The sequence below is a fragment of the Conger conger genome, chromosome 10 (genome assembly GCF_963514075.1).
Source record: "Conger conger chromosome 10, fConCon1.1, whole genome shotgun sequence".
Lineage (NCBI taxonomy): Eukaryota > Metazoa > Chordata > Actinopteri > Anguilliformes > Congridae > Conger > Conger conger.
Window position 1 is genome coordinate 51523367 of NC_083769.1, and position 16721 is coordinate 51540087.

At 46.5% G+C, this 16721-nt stretch overlaps 2 protein-coding genes across 8 annotated transcripts; both read left to right on the forward strand.

Annotated features, from left to right (window-relative positions):
* Positions 1-5064: 5064 nt before the first annotated feature.
* On the forward strand, positions 5065-13457 carry abhd6b (abhydrolase domain containing 6, acylglycerol lipase b). 2 transcript variants are annotated; one of them, XM_061258919.1, is made up of 9 exons: positions 5065-5225; positions 7004-7137; positions 8178-8334; positions 9598-9711; positions 10375-10507; positions 12294-12451; positions 12751-12805; positions 12923-13023; positions 13110-13457. In XM_061258919.1, the coding sequence occupies exons 2-9, from the start codon at positions 7019-7021 to the stop codon at positions 13290-13292; spliced, it is 1020 nt and encodes a 339-aa protein (XP_061114903.1). In that variant the 5' UTR covers positions 5065-5225; positions 7004-7018; the 3' UTR covers positions 13293-13457. The 2 variants fall into 2 exon arrangements, with proteins under 2 accessions (XP_061114903.1, XP_061114904.1); XM_061258920.1 differs by having other exon boundaries at positions 7007-7137.
* Positions 13458-13816: 359 nt separating this feature from the next.
* Positions 13817-16713, forward strand: LOC133139404 (hydroxyacyl-thioester dehydratase type 2, mitochondrial-like). Of its 6 annotated transcripts, none has more exons than XM_061258924.1 (2): positions 13817-13938; positions 15341-16713. In XM_061258924.1, the coding sequence occupies exon 2, from the start codon at positions 15424-15426 to the stop codon at positions 15934-15936; it is 513 nt and encodes a 170-aa protein (XP_061114908.1). In that variant the 5' UTR covers positions 13817-13938; positions 15341-15423; the 3' UTR covers positions 15937-16713. The 6 variants fall into 6 exon arrangements, with proteins under 6 accessions (XP_061114908.1, XP_061114911.1, XP_061114910.1 ...); XM_061258927.1 differs by having other exon boundaries at positions 13824-13916; XM_061258926.1 differs by having other exon boundaries at positions 13865-13958.
* The last annotated feature ends 8 nt before the right edge of the window (positions 16714-16721 follow it).

Sequence of the window (16721 nt, forward strand, 5' to 3'; positions counted from 1 at the left end):
CTTGAGGGAAAAGGAATGTCAGTTGAAGAATAAAAGTATTAAAGTACTGCTGAGTATACCAGAGTGAGCAGTTTAAACACAGAGGGTTTATAGGTTTAAGTGTGTTCTGTAGGGATATGTTGCAGTACTTACACACACACACACACACACACACATGCCATTAATGTAATGTAATGTAACATAAACAAACACACACAGACAGACACACACACACATGAAGGTACACACATAAGCATGTATGCTCACACACATACACACACTCACATGTACATACACACTCACATGTACATACACACGTACAGACACACACATACACACACACATGTACATACACACGTGCAGGCACACATAAACATGTATGCACACAGACATACAGACACACGCTTATACACACACTCACATGTACATACACACACACAGACACACAGAAGTGGTTGTGTAGAAGTGCTGAAAGCTTGTGTGCTACAGTTGCAGGAGACCTCCACCATTAGAAGAGTGATGACTTTAATATTTACACTTAGTTCAGTTTTGTGGTTTTTGTGATAGGTCGTTCAGATTGCCCGCTCCAGTATGTTCCTGTGAAACCTCATCTGCTCACACAAGAAGACTATGAATGCAGCCAAGTTATAGAACACAGAACAGATTTTCTGTAATAGAACGCAGAACAGATTTTCTGTAATAGAACACAGAACAGATTTTCTGTAATAGAACACAGAACAGATTTCTGTTATAGAACACACAGAACAGATTTTCTAAAAACCCATCTGCTTGAAAGCCTTCATTTTGTTCACCTAATGGTTGGCTTTTTTTTTTTTTATATAGCGCCTTTATCCAAAGCGCTGTACAATTGATGCTTCTCATTCACCCATTCATACACACACTCACACACCGACGGCGATTGGCTGCCATGCAAGGCGCTGACCAGCTCGTCAGGAGCATTTGGGGGTTAGGTGTCTTGCTCAGGGACACTTCGACACAGCCCGGGCGGGGGATCGAACCGGCAACCCTCCGACTGCCAGACGACTGCTCTTACTGCCTGAACCATGTCGCCCCCCACTTAAATGGCAAAAAAAGAAAGAAATAAATAAATAAACTTCACTGATCTACAGACTCACTCCTTTAGAGCCGGTAGAGGTGTTAGATGTTGAAACGCAGGAATGATGCTCCAGCGCAGTGCAGTGTGAACGTCCTCAGACACTCAGGATGCAGTGGAGGAGCAGCTGCTGTGGAGGGCTGATTTTCTCTGGCCTTAGAGAGCAGTGACACACACACATACACACGCACACACACACACACACATACACACACACACACACACACACATACACATACACACACACACACATACACACACACATACACACATACATACACACACACACACACACACATACACACACACACACACACACATACACACACATACACATACATACACAAACATACACATACACACACACACACACTCACACACACTGTAGTTAAGTGGTCACACATCCCTCTGGAACTGGAGCTTTCAGAATTGTGCTTTTTTAAAGCGAGTTGGTTTGTGACAGGGAATGTTGGAATAGTTGTGACAGTGAATGTTGGAATAGTTGTGACAGGGAATGTTGGAATAGTTGCTGGACTCTCTGCCCTCCTTTGGTTTTTCTTATGTTATTGAGAGGAAAGGAGCCCTGATTGTCTGCTCTCCTTTTCAAATAAAAAATATGTGCTTTTGAGACTTCCAATATTCTCTATCTTACTAAACAGTTTGGCTGTAAAGGTGTGTGTGTGTGTGTGTGTGTATGCCTGTGTCCTTAGCCCTAAGCAGATTGTGATGGAGTTGACCGGTCTTGTGGAAAATAGATTTCTCATATTCAGGTAAACAGGAGACCCTGGTACAGGACGACTGTGTACAGACAGAGCCTGGTACAGGACGGCTGTGTACAGACAGACAGACCCTGGTACAGGACGGCTGTGTACAGACAGACAGACCCTGGTACAGGACGGCTGTGTACAGACAGACCCTGGTACAGGACGGCTGTGTACAGACAGACCCTGGTACAGACAGCAGCCCCTGGGCCTTGCTGCTGCTCTGATCAACTGGTCCATAAATACATTATTAATACTTAATATCACCTGACACTGCTATCTGAGATGCTCGGTTGTGTTGGCCTCTGTCTTCATTCTCCTGGATCTGTCTCGTGGCGTCAAGCTCCCCTCGTGATGCAATAGGCTACTTCGAAAATTCACACCTGCTCAAGCTGCACGTTTTTCATAATCGCACACATATCTACCTGAACACTATGGTCTATATTCCTGCAGCCGCCTGCTTTGACATGGTCTCTGTAACATTGTATGGCTTTCCTGTGAGGATGTGCAGACTGCGCACCTTCAGTAGAGGCAGGTGCTTCTAATATGTCCTCAGGAACACTCAGCCACAGTGCAGAGTCCACAGGAGATCTGTGATGACCGTTTCCAGGTAAACTGCCCAGAATGAACAGAAACATATTCTCTGTGATTCACACTAGCCCTCCGTGGGTGGAAAATTAACAAACAGGCACTACCATTACATTACATTACATTACGTTACATCGCAGGCATTTAGCAGACGCTCTTTTCCAGAGCGACGTACAATTAAGTGCAGATCGAACAGAGGAACAAGTGCGTTCAGGACCCGAGTCCTTGCGTGATCAAATGGTAAATGGTAAATGGTTGGCATTTATATAGTGCCTTTATCCAAAGTGCTGTACAATTGATGCTTCTCATTCATACACACACTCACACTCACACACCGATGGCAATTGGCTGCCATGCAAGGCGCCAACCAGCTCGTCAGGAGAATTTGGGGGTTAGGTGTCTTGCTCAGGGACACTTCGACACAGCCCGGACGGGGGATCGAACCGGCAACCCTCCGACTGCCAGACAACTGCTCTTACTGCCTGAGCCATGTCGCCCCCACAACTGTATGATCACATACACTTGTGTTCAAGAAAATAGCAGTACAATATCAGTAACCTGATGAACTACTGTTATTAGTAGTAGTGATATTTCCATCCATCCATCCATTATCCTAACCCGCTTATCCTGAACAGGGTCGCAGGGGGGCTGGAGCCTATCCCAGCATACATTGGGCGAAAGGCAGGAATACACCCTGGACAGGTCGCCAGTCCATCGCAGGGCACACACACCATTCACGCACACACTCATACCTATGGGCAATTTAGACTCTCCAATCAGCCTAACCTGCATGTCTTTGGACTGTGGGAGGAAACCGGAGTACCCGGAGAAAACCCACGCAGACACGGGGAGAACATGCAAACTCCACACAGAGAGGCCCCGGCCGACGGAGATTCGAACCCAGGACCTCCTTGCTGTGAGGCAGCAGTGCTACCCACTGCACCATCCGTGCCACCTGTAGTGATATTTCTGCATGGCAAATACTTTACTTCTAGATGTAGTAGTGTAATAGAAAAGACAGACCCAACTGTCATGACATGCATACTGCTTGTTCTGAGTAATTGACTCATTCATTGAAAGGGGCGTGTTCAAAATAATAGTGTGGAGTTTAATTAAAGAATTCATTAATTCTGTGAAAAAACAGGTGTCATTAATTGTCCTTTATTAAGGAAGAAGGGAAGCAAATGTTTCACACATTGTTATAAAATATATTTCCGAGCAACTATTGTTAAAATGGAAAGATGATCAAAAGTACCTGTAAGTGCTGTTACAGTCAGAAGACGTTTGATCGAAGCTAAGCTATCAGCAAGAAGCCCCCGTAAAGCACCATTGTTTTGACTGAAGCTAAGCTATCAGCAAGAAGCCCCTGTAAAGCACCATTGTTTTGATTGAAGCTAAGCTATCAGCAAGAAGCCCCCGTGAAGCACCATTGTTGAAAAAACGGCATGTGCAGAATCGGTTAAAATTTGCAAAGGAACACATCAATTGGCCCAAAGAGAAATGGCGTAACATTCTGTGGACTGATGAGAGTAAAATTGTTCTTTTTGGGTCTAGTGGTCTTTGACAGTACATCAAACGACCCCCAGGTACTGAATTCAAGCCACAGTACACTGTGAAGACAGTGAAGCATGGTGGCATAATAATCATGGTATGGGGATGTTTTTCATACTACAGTTTTGGGTTCATATACTAGGGATCATGGATCAGTTTGAATACATCAAAATACTTGGAGATTATGTTGCTGTATGCCGAAGAGGAAATGCCCCTGAAATTACTTGATAAAATTGACTAATGCTTTGATTTGGAATTGAATGTGTAATGTTTCCACTATATTTTAAATATTGAACTAAAAGCTATTAAAAAAAGATATTTGCACTTTATTTTTAATGCACTGCCATTTATTTGAACACAACTGTACAATCATGTAGACATTCAGTTAATGTTCATATCAACTATCAGAATGTGGGAAAATGGGGGCGGCCTGTAATGTAGTGGTTACTGCATTGCTCCAGGGGAGGATTGTCTCCTGCTTAGTCTAATCAACTGTACATTGCTCTGGATAAGAGCGTCAAAATGTAATGTAATGTAATGTAATGTAATGTGATCTAAGTGACTTTGACTGTATGTTTGGAATGATTGTTGGTGGCAGACAGGGTGGTTTGAGTATCTCCGAAACTGCTGCTCTCCTACGATTTTCACGCACACTATTCTCTAGAGTGCAAAGAATGCTGCGAAAAATTAAAAATACAGTGAGCAGCAGTTCTGCAGAAGGAAACTTCTCTCACGAATATGTATGTTAGTGAGAGAAGTCAGAGGAGAAGCGTCAGACTGGTCAAAGCTGACAGGAAGGTGACAGTAATGCAAATAACCACAAATTACAACAGTGGTATGCAGAGCAGCAACTCTGAACACACAACACATCATAACTCATCCTAAGTGGATAGGCTACAGCAAGAAAAATAAGCCTAATAAAGTGCTCACTGAGTGTATATGTGCAGTTTCAGCGCTGCTTCACCTGTAGGCTAATTAGTGAGAAGGGGATCGATTGAGGACGCCTGATTCCACGTGCAATACCGTCGGCATGAACCAGCGCTGCCTTCCCCTTTAAGTGCCGTGACACACTTTCAGTTGTATCTGCAGTTAAAGGGTCGCAGCAACCCGGGGGTTCGAATGTGAACAATGAATCGGTGAAAATGTGTCCGCTGGAGATCTGAGCGCTTTGCTTGCATCTGCGAGAATTTTATCGTGAAAGAGCCTCACTCCGGGGGTCTGACGCGGCAGAGGTAACGCAATTTTTGTTGTTACTTCGCCAGCTGCGGACTCGATTTTATTTTCGGTACAGCGCTGACCTATTGTTACAAGAAAATAAATTATTCTGTTATGGCAAGGGAGCGGGGCTGCCCGACCCCGACGTTTTAGAAGTTGTCGTAACGTATATGTGAATTGTGCCGTTTTATTGTCATTGAGATATTTTGAGTATTTTTAATATGGTAGGCTATCCAATGGTGCTAATAGAGTTAGCCATCAAAAGCGGAGATAGGATAGTAGAATAGTTCCTTTTCCGGCACGTAGTCATAAATTGAGTCAATCGCATTTGAAATATTTGCAGAGAGAAATATAAAATTTACATTATAATATCTGGCCGGCTGCTGCGTAGCCTACATCCCAGTCTAAACATCCTCCCGTATCCTACAGGCACGCGCAAAAGCTTATGTTCACCAAAAAGTTAATACAAGTTTGACAAATAGCTAAGAAATTTCAGCGGCAAATATAACTTCAGGATACAGTAACATTGGTTATCAAATGTATGTCAAATTTAGATCAATGCAGATTTATATTTGAATATGATATCAATAGTTAATTTTAATCTAAATAGTTCATTTTAATTTAAATCTCCGGAACTGGCCGTCATCCTGCGCGCTTCAGTGCATGCCAAACGGCCTTTGTCCCAGATGTCGATATTCTGTCTACTCGACCTGTTTTTGAAAAGCCCCTCAGGTTAGGCGTGGACTGAACACGGTTTTCATAATGCGCGGTAATCTGTCAGAAATCACTGACCCTAAATTTGAGACCACAGCAGATGAGAGGGAAATGTTCGAGGGAAAGATTTAAACTCTTACTGGAGTCAGGGTTGTGCACATGCACAGGACCACTAAATCAGGCTGCACTCTTCCCCATGCATCACCCTATTGGATAACTCAAGGGCAAAGAGACACTGTCTGTCCTGCTGTCTGTGTCCGTCCTACTGTCTGTGTCCGTCCTGTCTGTGTCTGTCCTGCTGTCTGTCTGTCCTGCTGTCTGTGTCCGTCCTGCTGTCTGTGTCCGTCCTGCTGTCTGTGTCCGCCCTGCTGTCTGTGTCCGCCCTACTGTCTGTGTCCGCCCTACTGTCTGTGTCCGTCCTGCTGTCTGTGTCCGCCCTACTGTCTGTGTCTGTCCTGTCTGTGTCCGCCCTGCTGTCTGTGTCCGTCCTGCTGTCTGTGTCCGTCCTGTCTGTGTCCGTCCTGTCTGTGTCCGTCCTGTCTGTGTCCGCCCTGCTGTCTGTGTCCGTCCTGCTGTCTGTGTCCGTCCTGCTGTCTGTGTCCGTCCTTCTGTCTGTGTCCGTCCTGTCTGTGTCCGCCCTGCTGTCTGTGTCCGTCCTGCTGTCTGTGTCCGTCCTTCTGTCTGTGTCCGTCCTGCTGTCTGTGTCCGTCCTGTCTGTGTCCGTCCTGTCTGTGTCCGTCCTGTCTGTGTCCGTCCTGCTGTCTGTGTCCGTCCTGCTGTCTGTGTCCGTCCTGCTGTCTGGGCTCTAATAGGATCAAGCTTCAGTGGCTCTGTGTGCCGTCAGTGCTGTGTCAGTGCATGTCAGTAGTCAGTAAGTCAGTGCTGTGTTAGTTTGTCAGTGTATCATTGCTGTGTCAGTGCATGTCAATAGTCAGTAGTGTGTCCGTGCTGTGTCTGTTTCAGTACTTTGTCAGTAAGGCTGTGTCAATGTGTCAGTGTTTCGTTGCTGTGTCAGTGTGTCAGTGCCTGTTAGTAGTCAGTGCTGTTTCAGTATGTCAGTACTCAGTGTGGTGTTGTGCAGTAGGTTTCCCTGGCGATGGATATGGACATGCTCTACATGCTGCTGGTTGCAGGGGGAACGCTGGCCCTCCCAATTCTGGCCTTCCTGGCCTCCTTCTTCCTCTGGCCCTCCACCCTCATCAATATTTACTACTGGTAAGGTCAAAGGTCAGATGTGGTGTTATCCACCCCTCCAGGTGTGAGCAGTGACAGTAAGAGGTCAGCCTCTTATATAGTGCTGCAAGGAGCTCAGCATGACCTAACCTGATTCAGCCAATCAGCACAGCCCTGGCTGGCTGTATCAGGTGTGGACTGAAACAGCAATGGACCTGAAGCCCATTGAGCCAGACCCTATGCCGACTATTCACTGAGCCAGACCCTACACCGACTATTCACTGAGCCAGACCCTATGGTGACTATTCACTGAGCCAGACCCTACAGTGACTATTCACTGAGCCAGACCCTACAGTGACTATTCACTGTGTGTGTATGATGCCTTACAGCACCATACACACTGTCAACATCATACACACTGTGTAAACATCATACACACTGTGTAAACATCATACACACTGTAAACATCATGCACACTGTGTAAACATCATACACACTGTGTAAACATCATACACACTGTAAACATCATACACACTGTGTAAACATACACACTGTGTAAACATCATACACACTGTGTAAACATCATACACACTGTGTATACATCATACACACTGTGTAAACATCATGAACACTGTGTAAACACCATGCACACTGTGTAAACATCATACACACTGTGTAAACATCATGCAGTTGGACATATGCTTTTTGAAAGCTTTGGTGTACATGTTGCAGCTGCAATACGACCAGACTTTGATTCCAAAAGTAACTTTTTGTAGTTATATTCCTGTTTGAATTTAGTTTTATATCTTTTTTGTAGATAGTTCTGACCTGGTTCTGTTAGGTCAAGGGATGGAAAAATACCAGTTAATATATGTCAGCATGTTTATTATAAAAGGCTTGTTCATCAGTATATCACTGTTTATATATTATAGGCGCCACGTATGTAAAATGTTTTGTGTCGTATGATTTCTTTTGTCTGTATTTCTATTGAACGCATATGCATATGCATATGTGTATGTGTATACTACGTGCGAGTGTGTTTGGGTGTTTTGTACCATACTGCCCCCTGCTGTTGTGTGTAGGTACTGGAGGCGGACTCTGGGGATGCAGGTGCGCTATGTGGACTGTGGGGGGTACCGGTTCTGTTACTCCGTTCGGGGCAAGCCCGGGACACGCCCCTCCATCCTGCTGCTGCACGGATTCTCCGCCCACAAGGACATGTGGCTGTCCGTGGTCAAGGTGCGAGCAGTCCCCCGGGGAACAGAGCCCATCAGCCAATGAATGCGTTTATAAGTCATTTGTATGTGAGTGAGATGAATTGCAGATGGGGGAGGGTTTGACTGTGTTTGACTGTGGTGCGGTGTGTTGATTACTCTTGTCTGACTGTGGTGCGGTGTGTTGATTACTCATGTCTGACTGGTGAGGTATGTTGATTACTCATGTCTGACTGTGGTGCAGTGTGCTGATTAGCCATGTCTGACTGTGGTGAGATGTGTTGATTACTCATGTCTGATTGTGGTGAGATGTGTTGATTACTCATGTCTGACTGTGGTGAGGTATGTTGATTACTCTTCTCTGACTGTGGTGGGGTGTGTTAATTACTCTTGTCTGCCTGTGGTGCGGTATGTTGATTACTCTTGTCTGACAGTGGTGAGATGTGTTGATTACTCATGTCTAATTGTGGTGAGATGTGTTGATTACTCATGTCTTGACTGGTGAGATGTGTTGATTACTCATGTCTGACTGGTGCAGTGTGTTGATTAGTCATGTCTCACTGTGTTGAGATGTGTTGATTACTCATGTCTGATTGTGGTGAGATGTGTTGATTACTCATGTCTGACTGGTGAGGTATGTTGATTACTCATGTCTGACTGTGGTGAGATGTGTTGATTACTCATGTCTGACTGTGGTGAGATGTGTTGATTACTCATGTCTGACTGTGGTGAGATGTGTTGATTACTCATGTCTGACTGTGGTGAGGTGTGTTGATTACTCATGTCTGACTGTGGTGAGGTGTGTTGATTACTCTTGTCTGACTGTAGTGAGATGTGTTGATTACTCACGTCTGACTGTGGTGAGGTGTGTTGATTACTCACGTCTGACTGTGGTGAGGTGTGTTGATTACTCTTGTCTGACTGTAGTGAGGTGTGTTGATTACTCACGTCTGACTGTGGTGCGGTGTGTTGATTACTCATGTCTGACTGTGGTGAGGTGTGTTGATTACTCTTGTCTGACAGTGGTGCAGTGTGTTGATTACTCACGTCTGACTGTGGTGAGGTGTGTTGATTACTCACGTCTGACTGTGGTGAGGTGTGTTGATTACTCTTGTCTGACTGTAGTGAGGTGTGTTGATTACTCACGTCTGACTGTGGTGAGATGTGTTGATTACTCATGTCTGACTGTGGTGAGGTGTGTTGATTACTCTTGTCTGACAGTGGTGCAGTGTGTTGATTAGTCATGTCTGACTGTGGTGCAGTGTGTTGATTACTCATGTCTGTGCAGTTCCTCCCAAAACACCTGCACCTGCTGTGTGTGGACATGCCGGGTCACGCTGGGACCAGCCGCACCTGCGCCGACGACTACAGCATCCTGGGCCAGGTGCGGCGGATTCACCAGGTGAGTCAGTGACATCATCACCTGAGCCTGACCACTCCCAAGTGTGCTGTGGTTCTAACTGAAGGCTGTGCTTGTTACTGCAGGCTGTGCTGTGGTTATAACTGAAGGCTGTTCCGTGGTTCTAAATGTAGGCTGTTCTGTGGTTCTAACTGAAGGCTGTTCTGCAGTTCTAACTGACGGCTGTTCCATGGTTCTAAATGCAGGCAGTTCTGTGTTTCTAGCTGAAGGCTTTCTGTGGTTCTAACTGAAGGCTTTCTGTGGTTCTAAATGCAGGTTGTTCTGTGGTTCTGAAGGCTGTTCTGCGGTTCTAATTGAAGGCTGTGCTGCGGTTCTTTATGCAGGCTTTTCTGCAGTTCTAACTGAAGGCTGTTCTGCGGTTCTAAATGCAGGCTGTTCTGTGGTTCTAACTGAAGGCTGTTCTGTGGTTCTAAATGCAGGCTGTTCTGTGATTCTAACTGGAGGCTGTTCTGTGGTTCTAAAGGCTGCTCTGTGGTTCTAAAGGCTGTTCTGCGGTTCTAACTGAAGGCTGTTCTGTGGTTCTAAATGCAGGCTGTTCTGTGGCTCTAACTGAAGGCTGTGCCGTGGTTCTAAATGCAGGCTGTTCTGTGATTCTAACTGAAGGCTGTTCTGTGGTTCTAAAGGCTGCTCCGTCTGTGTTTCCAGTTTGTTGAGAGTGTTCGCCTGAATAAGAAGCCGTTCCACTTGGTGGGCACGTCCATGGGGGGGAGCGTGGCGGGGGTGTACGCCGCCCGGTACCCTGCCCACGTCTGCGGCCTCACACTCATCTGCCCTGCAGGTAGGTGTGTGAGTGTGAGTGTGTGTGTGTGTGAGTGTGTGTGTGAGTGTGAGTGTGAGTGTGTGTGTGAGTGTGTGTGAGTGTGTGTGTGAGTGTGTGTGAGTGAGTGTGTGTGTGCGTGAGTGTGTGTGAGTGTGTGTGTGAGTGTGTGTGAGTGTGTGTGTGTGAGTGTGAGTGTGTGTGTGTGAGTGTGTGTGAGTGTGTGTGAGTGTGTGTGAGTGTGTGTGAGTGTGAGTGTGAGTGTGTGTGAGTGTGTGTGAGTGTGTGTGAGTGTGTGTGAGTGTGAGTGTGAGTGTGAGTGTGAGTGTGTGTGTGTGAGTGTGAGTGTGAGTGTGAGTGTGAGTGTGAGTGTGTGTGAGTGTGAGTGTGAGTGTGAGTGTGTGTGTGTGTGAGTGTGTGTGTGTGTGTGAATGTGTGTGTGAGTGTGTGTGAGTGAGTGTGAGTGTGTGTGAGTGAGTGTGCGCGCAGTGTGTGTGAGTGTGTGTGAGTGAGTGTGTGTGTGTGAGTGTGTGTGTGAGTGTGTGTGAGTGTGTGTGTGTGAGTGTGTGTGAGTGTGTGTGTGTGAGTGTGTGTAAGTGTGTGTAAGTGTGTGTGAGTGTGTGTGAGTGAGTGTGTGTGAGTGTGTGTGTGTGAGTGTGTGTGAGTGAGTGAGTGAGTGTGTGTGAGTGTGAGTGTGTGTGTGTGAGTGTGTGTGAGTGAGTGAGTGAGTGAGTGTGTGTGAGTGTGAGTGTGTGTGTGTGAGTGTGTGTGTGTGAGTGTGTGTGAGTGAGTGAGTGAGTGCGTGTGAGTGTGAGTGCGTGTGAGTGTGTGTGCAGTGGTAGTCGTAGTAGTCACATCACACACCATTTTGCATCATTGCATCATAAGATCATGTTGATGGGCTATAACTCAAATAATACATTTACAAAAACTATTAAAACAGTTAATACTCTCAACAACTACAGTATATAAAGAAAAATAAAATGATCTAGAAAACAGTGCTGTGCAGGAGGATGACAGTGGTGAGGAGTCTGGCACAATATACACTATGAGGTGTGTTTATTAATGAGTCTGGCACAATATACACTATGAGGTGTGTTTATTAATGAGTCTGGCACAATATACACTATGAGGTGTGTTTATTAATGAGTCTGGCACAATATACACTATGAGGTGTGTTTATTAATGAGTCTGGCACAATATACACTATGAGGTGTGTTTATTAATGAGTCTGGCACAATATACACTATGAGGTGTGTTTATTAATGAGTCTGGCACAATATACACTATGAGGTGTGTTTATTAATGAGTCTGGCACAATATACACTATGAGGTGTGTTTATTAATGAGTCTGGTACAATAAGGATTGGGGGAGTTCTGGTCTGTTGTATTCTGTGATGTTGAGATTATGATTTGCTCTCCAGTTAGAGGGCCGGCCAGAAAACTGGGACATCTGCAAGGAGTGGCCATATTTCAGACACTTTATCTCCCTCCTCGTCACGAGGGAGATAAGCAGAGCAAGCTGGTAACTGATGTAAAGTACGCAGAGAATGATACGACAGGCCCTCCTTTGCACATGCTCAGAGTCGACACGGCCCGGGTGACACCAGGGCGCAGTGACAGAGTGCAGTGACAGGGCGCAGTGACAGGGCGCAGTGACAGGGCGCAGTAACCGGGCGCAGTGACAGGGCGCAGTGACAGAGAAGCTCTTGAGGAGCTACAGCTTCCTGCAGGCTCTCACGGTCAGGACGTTCACCTGAGGCCTGGCTGGATGGGAAGTCCCAGTTTACCTGTGTTCCCTCCCCAGGGCTGAGGTACCCCACTGAGAGCCGGTTCCTGAAGCAGCTCCAGGCTCTGCGGAGGGCAGGCGTGTCTGAGGGCCTCCCCCTGATCCCCTCCACCCCCCAGGAGATGGAGGACATGCTGCAGCTCTGCTCCCATGTCCGCTTCAAGGTCCCACAGCAGGTGAGTGGGTGTGTGTGTGTGTGAGTGTGTGTGCGTGTGTGTGTGAGAGAGAGAGAGAGAGAGAGAGAGAGAGAGAGAGAGAGAGAATGTGTGAGTGTGTGAGAGAAAGAGAGAGAGAGAGAGATAGAGAAAGAGAGAGAGAGAGAGAGAGAGTGAGTGTGAGTGTGTGAGTGAGCGAGCATGAGTACAGTTCATATCAGCAGCTGAATCATCCAATTACAGCCCAGTTTGTACCTGCAGCTGTAGCCAATAGTTTGTGCCGTTAATCGGATTACTGTATGACTGTATTCCGCCGGCAGATTCTCCAGGGCCTGGTGGATGTGAGACTTCCACACAACGACTTTTATAAAGAAGGTCAGCCTCTCCGCCCACACACACAGTTTTTCTCTGAAGCAAACTCAAATCTGACAGCAGCCTCTCTCTCTCCCTCTCTCTCTCTCCCTCTCTCCCTCTCTCTCTCTCTCTCTGTAGTGTTTATGAAGATAGTGGAGGAGGACTCTCGACACTGCCTGCAGGATCACATGACCCAGATCGCAGCCCCGGTGCAAGTCATCTGGGGAAAGCAGGACCAGGTGAGCCCCAGGTGTGAGGGTGGCGGGGGGGGGGAAGGGGGGATGGGGGCAGGGTGGGTCTGACAGGCCTCTCTCTCTCCCCCCAGGTGCTGGATGTGTCGGGGGCGGAGGTGCTGGTCGGGGCTCTGCCCGGTTGTGAGGTGCAGCTGCTGCAGAACTGCGGCCATTCTGTGGTGATGGAGCGACCGCGCAAAACGGCCAAGCTTGTCCTGGACTTCATCATCGCACAGCAGGGCCTCCAGAGCTCCAGCAGCAAGAAGCAGTCCTGAGAGAGAGAGAGAGCGCCCCCTGGAGGCTGGGAGGGCACAGCAGTCCAGCACTCCCTTAGATTAATGATTCTGTTTCTGTTTCCGTTCATCTGGTCTCTCAGGGAGTCTTTTCTGTTTGTTTGTTTTTTAGAATAACAACATGAACAATAAAAGCCCTCTACTGCAGTATTGAAGCTCCAGTTCATATAAAATTTATCATAATTATGTTTTCAATATGTGTTTGTATGTACACTTGTGTTATTAGTGTGATCAAAGTGACCATGGTATGATGGTTGGTGCCAGTGGGGTTCCAGCATTTCAGAAACAGCTAGCCTCTTGGGTTTTCACATTCTACAGTCTCTTAGAGTTTACTGAGAATGGAATAAACAGCTCAAAAACAGCTTGTCACGCGCCGTTACACACCCCAGGTTGGAGAGAAGAGACTGACAGGGAGGTAGCGAAATACTTCACCGGCGTTCTGCTTCTGGGTTACATATCTTTACGGTGAAAATGTATAATGTCCAGTAGGTGGCAGTAATACGCTTCGCAGCGTAAATAAGCCATTTTAGAGTCAAAGAAGAAGAAGTCACTTCCTTTGTCGAAGATACGCCCCCCTCCAGCTGGCAATGAGATAATTCAGGCCCGGTGAGAATTTGGGACTGATACTGTAAGTGAAATATTTGTACTGTAAGTGTCACGAGTAAGCCTACCGCCATCAGTAATATATCACGTTGTGTCTGCTTCGTGTAAGTTTATTTGTTCATCGTCAGTTGTGCTTTCAACCACTATGACTTGTTACACCATATCAGTAATACAAACTCAACACACGTTTGTATTTGGTGTTTATTTGAAGAACTTTCCAATTCAGGGAACAGCGGTTATGTAGCCAGCTAGCTTGTAGTGACACTTTAGTCAGCTGTCTCATTTAGTCTCATTTATACTTTACGATATTGTTTCATAACTTGTAAGGTTAAATCGGTACCTGATCACCCGGTCCTATGCTACTAACTAATGATAGTTTATCAACTGAATTGCAGCTGCATCGTAGCTCGACAACCATGCTTTGGCCTTTACTGTTAATAACCGGTTTTATTTGCCAACCTGGTTGACGAACAAGAATGGTTCCTGCGTTCTATTGTTTTTAACTGTTTTAAGGCGCTAACGTTACAGCAAATTGGCGTGGATTGCACGGGGTGAGTGTGCGATGACATGACCTCAGCGATACGAATCAAACGCTCCATTCTGCGCACGCGGACCTTGAGCTGGAACTCCGTATTCAACCGTCGTGAGCTACTCTGTTTACCTCTGTACGGAGAAGGTTTTTTAGTTTATGGACTCCACATAACGTAGACCGTTACAAATGTTTGATCATCACAGCATTCGATGATGTATACAAAGAGAAAAGGCGTTTTTAATGCATTTTCATTGCAAAGTAAAGGCTACAATTACTTTTTTTCTGTCTAATTTTGTTTTATCAGAATGTTTTTTTGATAACGTGTGATGTGTATCACGTAGCAAGAGATGGTATTCTCCGAAGAAACAATTTAAAAACTTTGACATGAGCGTAACGTTACATGAAAGTGAATTGGTTCCTCGTGAAACTGTGACGTTCATAATAAGGTTGAAAGTGCCATGTATGGGTAGTAACTAGCTTCCTCTGTGTGATGAGTCAGCAGAAATATTGATGAAGTAAAAATTTGTTTTTACATTTTTTTAAAAAGTGTTTTTCTTTTATTGAACATTTCTGTTCAGCCATTTTCATTTTTATGTTCAGGGTGATTGCTTTGTACATTGGTGTGTGGGTAATCTGTAACAGTCTTCTCACTGTGTGTGTAATCTAACAGTGTTCAGGCTGTTCTCGCTGTGTGTGTAATCTGTAACGCTGTGTGTGTAATCTGTAAGGCTGTGTGTAATCTGTAACGCTGTGTGTGTAATCTAATGCTGTGTGTGTAATCTGTAACGCTGTGTGTGTAATCTGTAATGCTGTGTGTGTAATCTGTAACGCTGTGTGTGTAATCTGTAACGCTGTGTGTGTAATCTGTAACAGTGTTCTCACTGCTTTTGTTCAGAAACTGCTGCAGACTGGAGCCGGCTCAGTTACCGTGGCAACAGCAGAGGAGATAAGGGAGTGGAGCAGCACTGAAACAGGCAGATGGCCTGGAGGGGTCGTGTCTTCTGCCGGCAGCTGAGAAGTGGGTACCGGGCTGTTTCCCTGGCTACGGTTACCACGGCTACCATCCTCAGAATTCAGGAATGTCAGCAGAGGTTCCTCCATGTTGGGGAGCGAGCGAGTCTGACCAGGGCCTTCAGTGCCAATGATGTGGCCACTTTTGCCAAGCTCACCGGAGACACAAACCCCATCCACCTGGACGCTGCCTACGCCCAGACCACGCCCTTCCAGGGCCCTGTCGTGCACGGCGTGCTGATCAATGGGCTGATCTCCGCTCTGCTGGGCACCAGCATGCCTGGCCCCGGCTGCATCCTCCTGTCCCAGGAGATCGACTTCCCCGCCCCCCTGTACCTGGGGGAGGAGGTGCTGGCCGAAGCGGAGGTGAGGAAGATGAAGATGAGCTTCGCTCTGATTTCTGTTTCCTGTTCGGTGAAGGACAAAGTGGTGATGAAAGGAGTGGTGTGGGTGTTGGGGCCAGAAGAGCAGAGAAAGTGACATTCTGAGTCTGAGTCTGCAGCCCCTGTTTTAGTTTGTGTTTGTTTAGTGCGTTTGAGACAGACACTTTGCTTTAAAGTACTCTGAAATGCCCTGAGTGTCTGAAATAATTGTCCCCAGCACATTTGTTTGAATGTTTGAATCAGCAGTGCTCATCGCTGGACCCTCCAGAGTGCCAGGGCTGCACCTCACCACTTCAGCCTCCGTACGCCCTCCTGAGGCTGGGGAAGCGGGGGTCAGCTATAACTAACAGCCGGGTCAGGAGGGTAATCTTGTAATCTCGTGTCTGCATGTTTGCTAAACAATCTGGGGGTTAGTGCAGCTGCCTCTCATACAGGAGACCAGAGTTCAAGGCCACTTTTCTCCCCCACTTTCTTTCGCTCACACATATAAAAAGGTCCATTGAAACTACTCTCAGTTTAGAGGGAAGAACAAAGTTCTTTCAACAAAGTGACATCAAGCAGAACACGGCCGTCTGCCCTCAACAGGCTGACTGCGGGTGACTGATTAACCAACTGGGGTCACTAGTGAGCGATGTCATCCCATTATTTCTCCCTGAGGGACTCTCCCATCCCCGCTGGATCCCACAGCAGCGTGCTCCACACGCCGCTGCAAGGCCTTATTAACAGTGAAACCAAACACCGAGAGCCCGTCTCATCTCTGATTCACGAAGTGCGAATGTGACGAGCTTAAAATCCTGTGCAAAAAGATGTACTGCAATTTTTTCCACATTTCTTCCAAGCAGGAAAATAATAAAATTTTGCTGTCAAAACATAATTCACGCA

Excerpts from the sequence above, each read along its gene's own strand:
- LOC133139404 (XM_061258924.1), top strand. The coding sequence starts at position 15,424 with ATGGCCTGGAGGGGTCGTGTCTTCTGCCGGCAGCTGAGAAGTGGGTAC.
- abhd6b (XM_061258919.1), top strand. The coding sequence starts at position 7,019 with ATGGATATGGACATGCTCTACATGCTGCTGGTTGCAGGGGGAACGCTG. Across the intron at positions 12,806-12,922 it reads CAACGACTTTTATAAAGAAG|TGTTTATGAAGATAGTGGAG; the intron begins GTCAGCCTCTCC and ends CTCTCTCTGTAG. Across the intron at positions 13,024-13,109 it reads TCTGGGGAAAGCAGGACCAG|GTGCTGGATGTGTCGGGGGC; the intron begins GTGAGCCCCAGG and ends CTCTCCCCCCAG.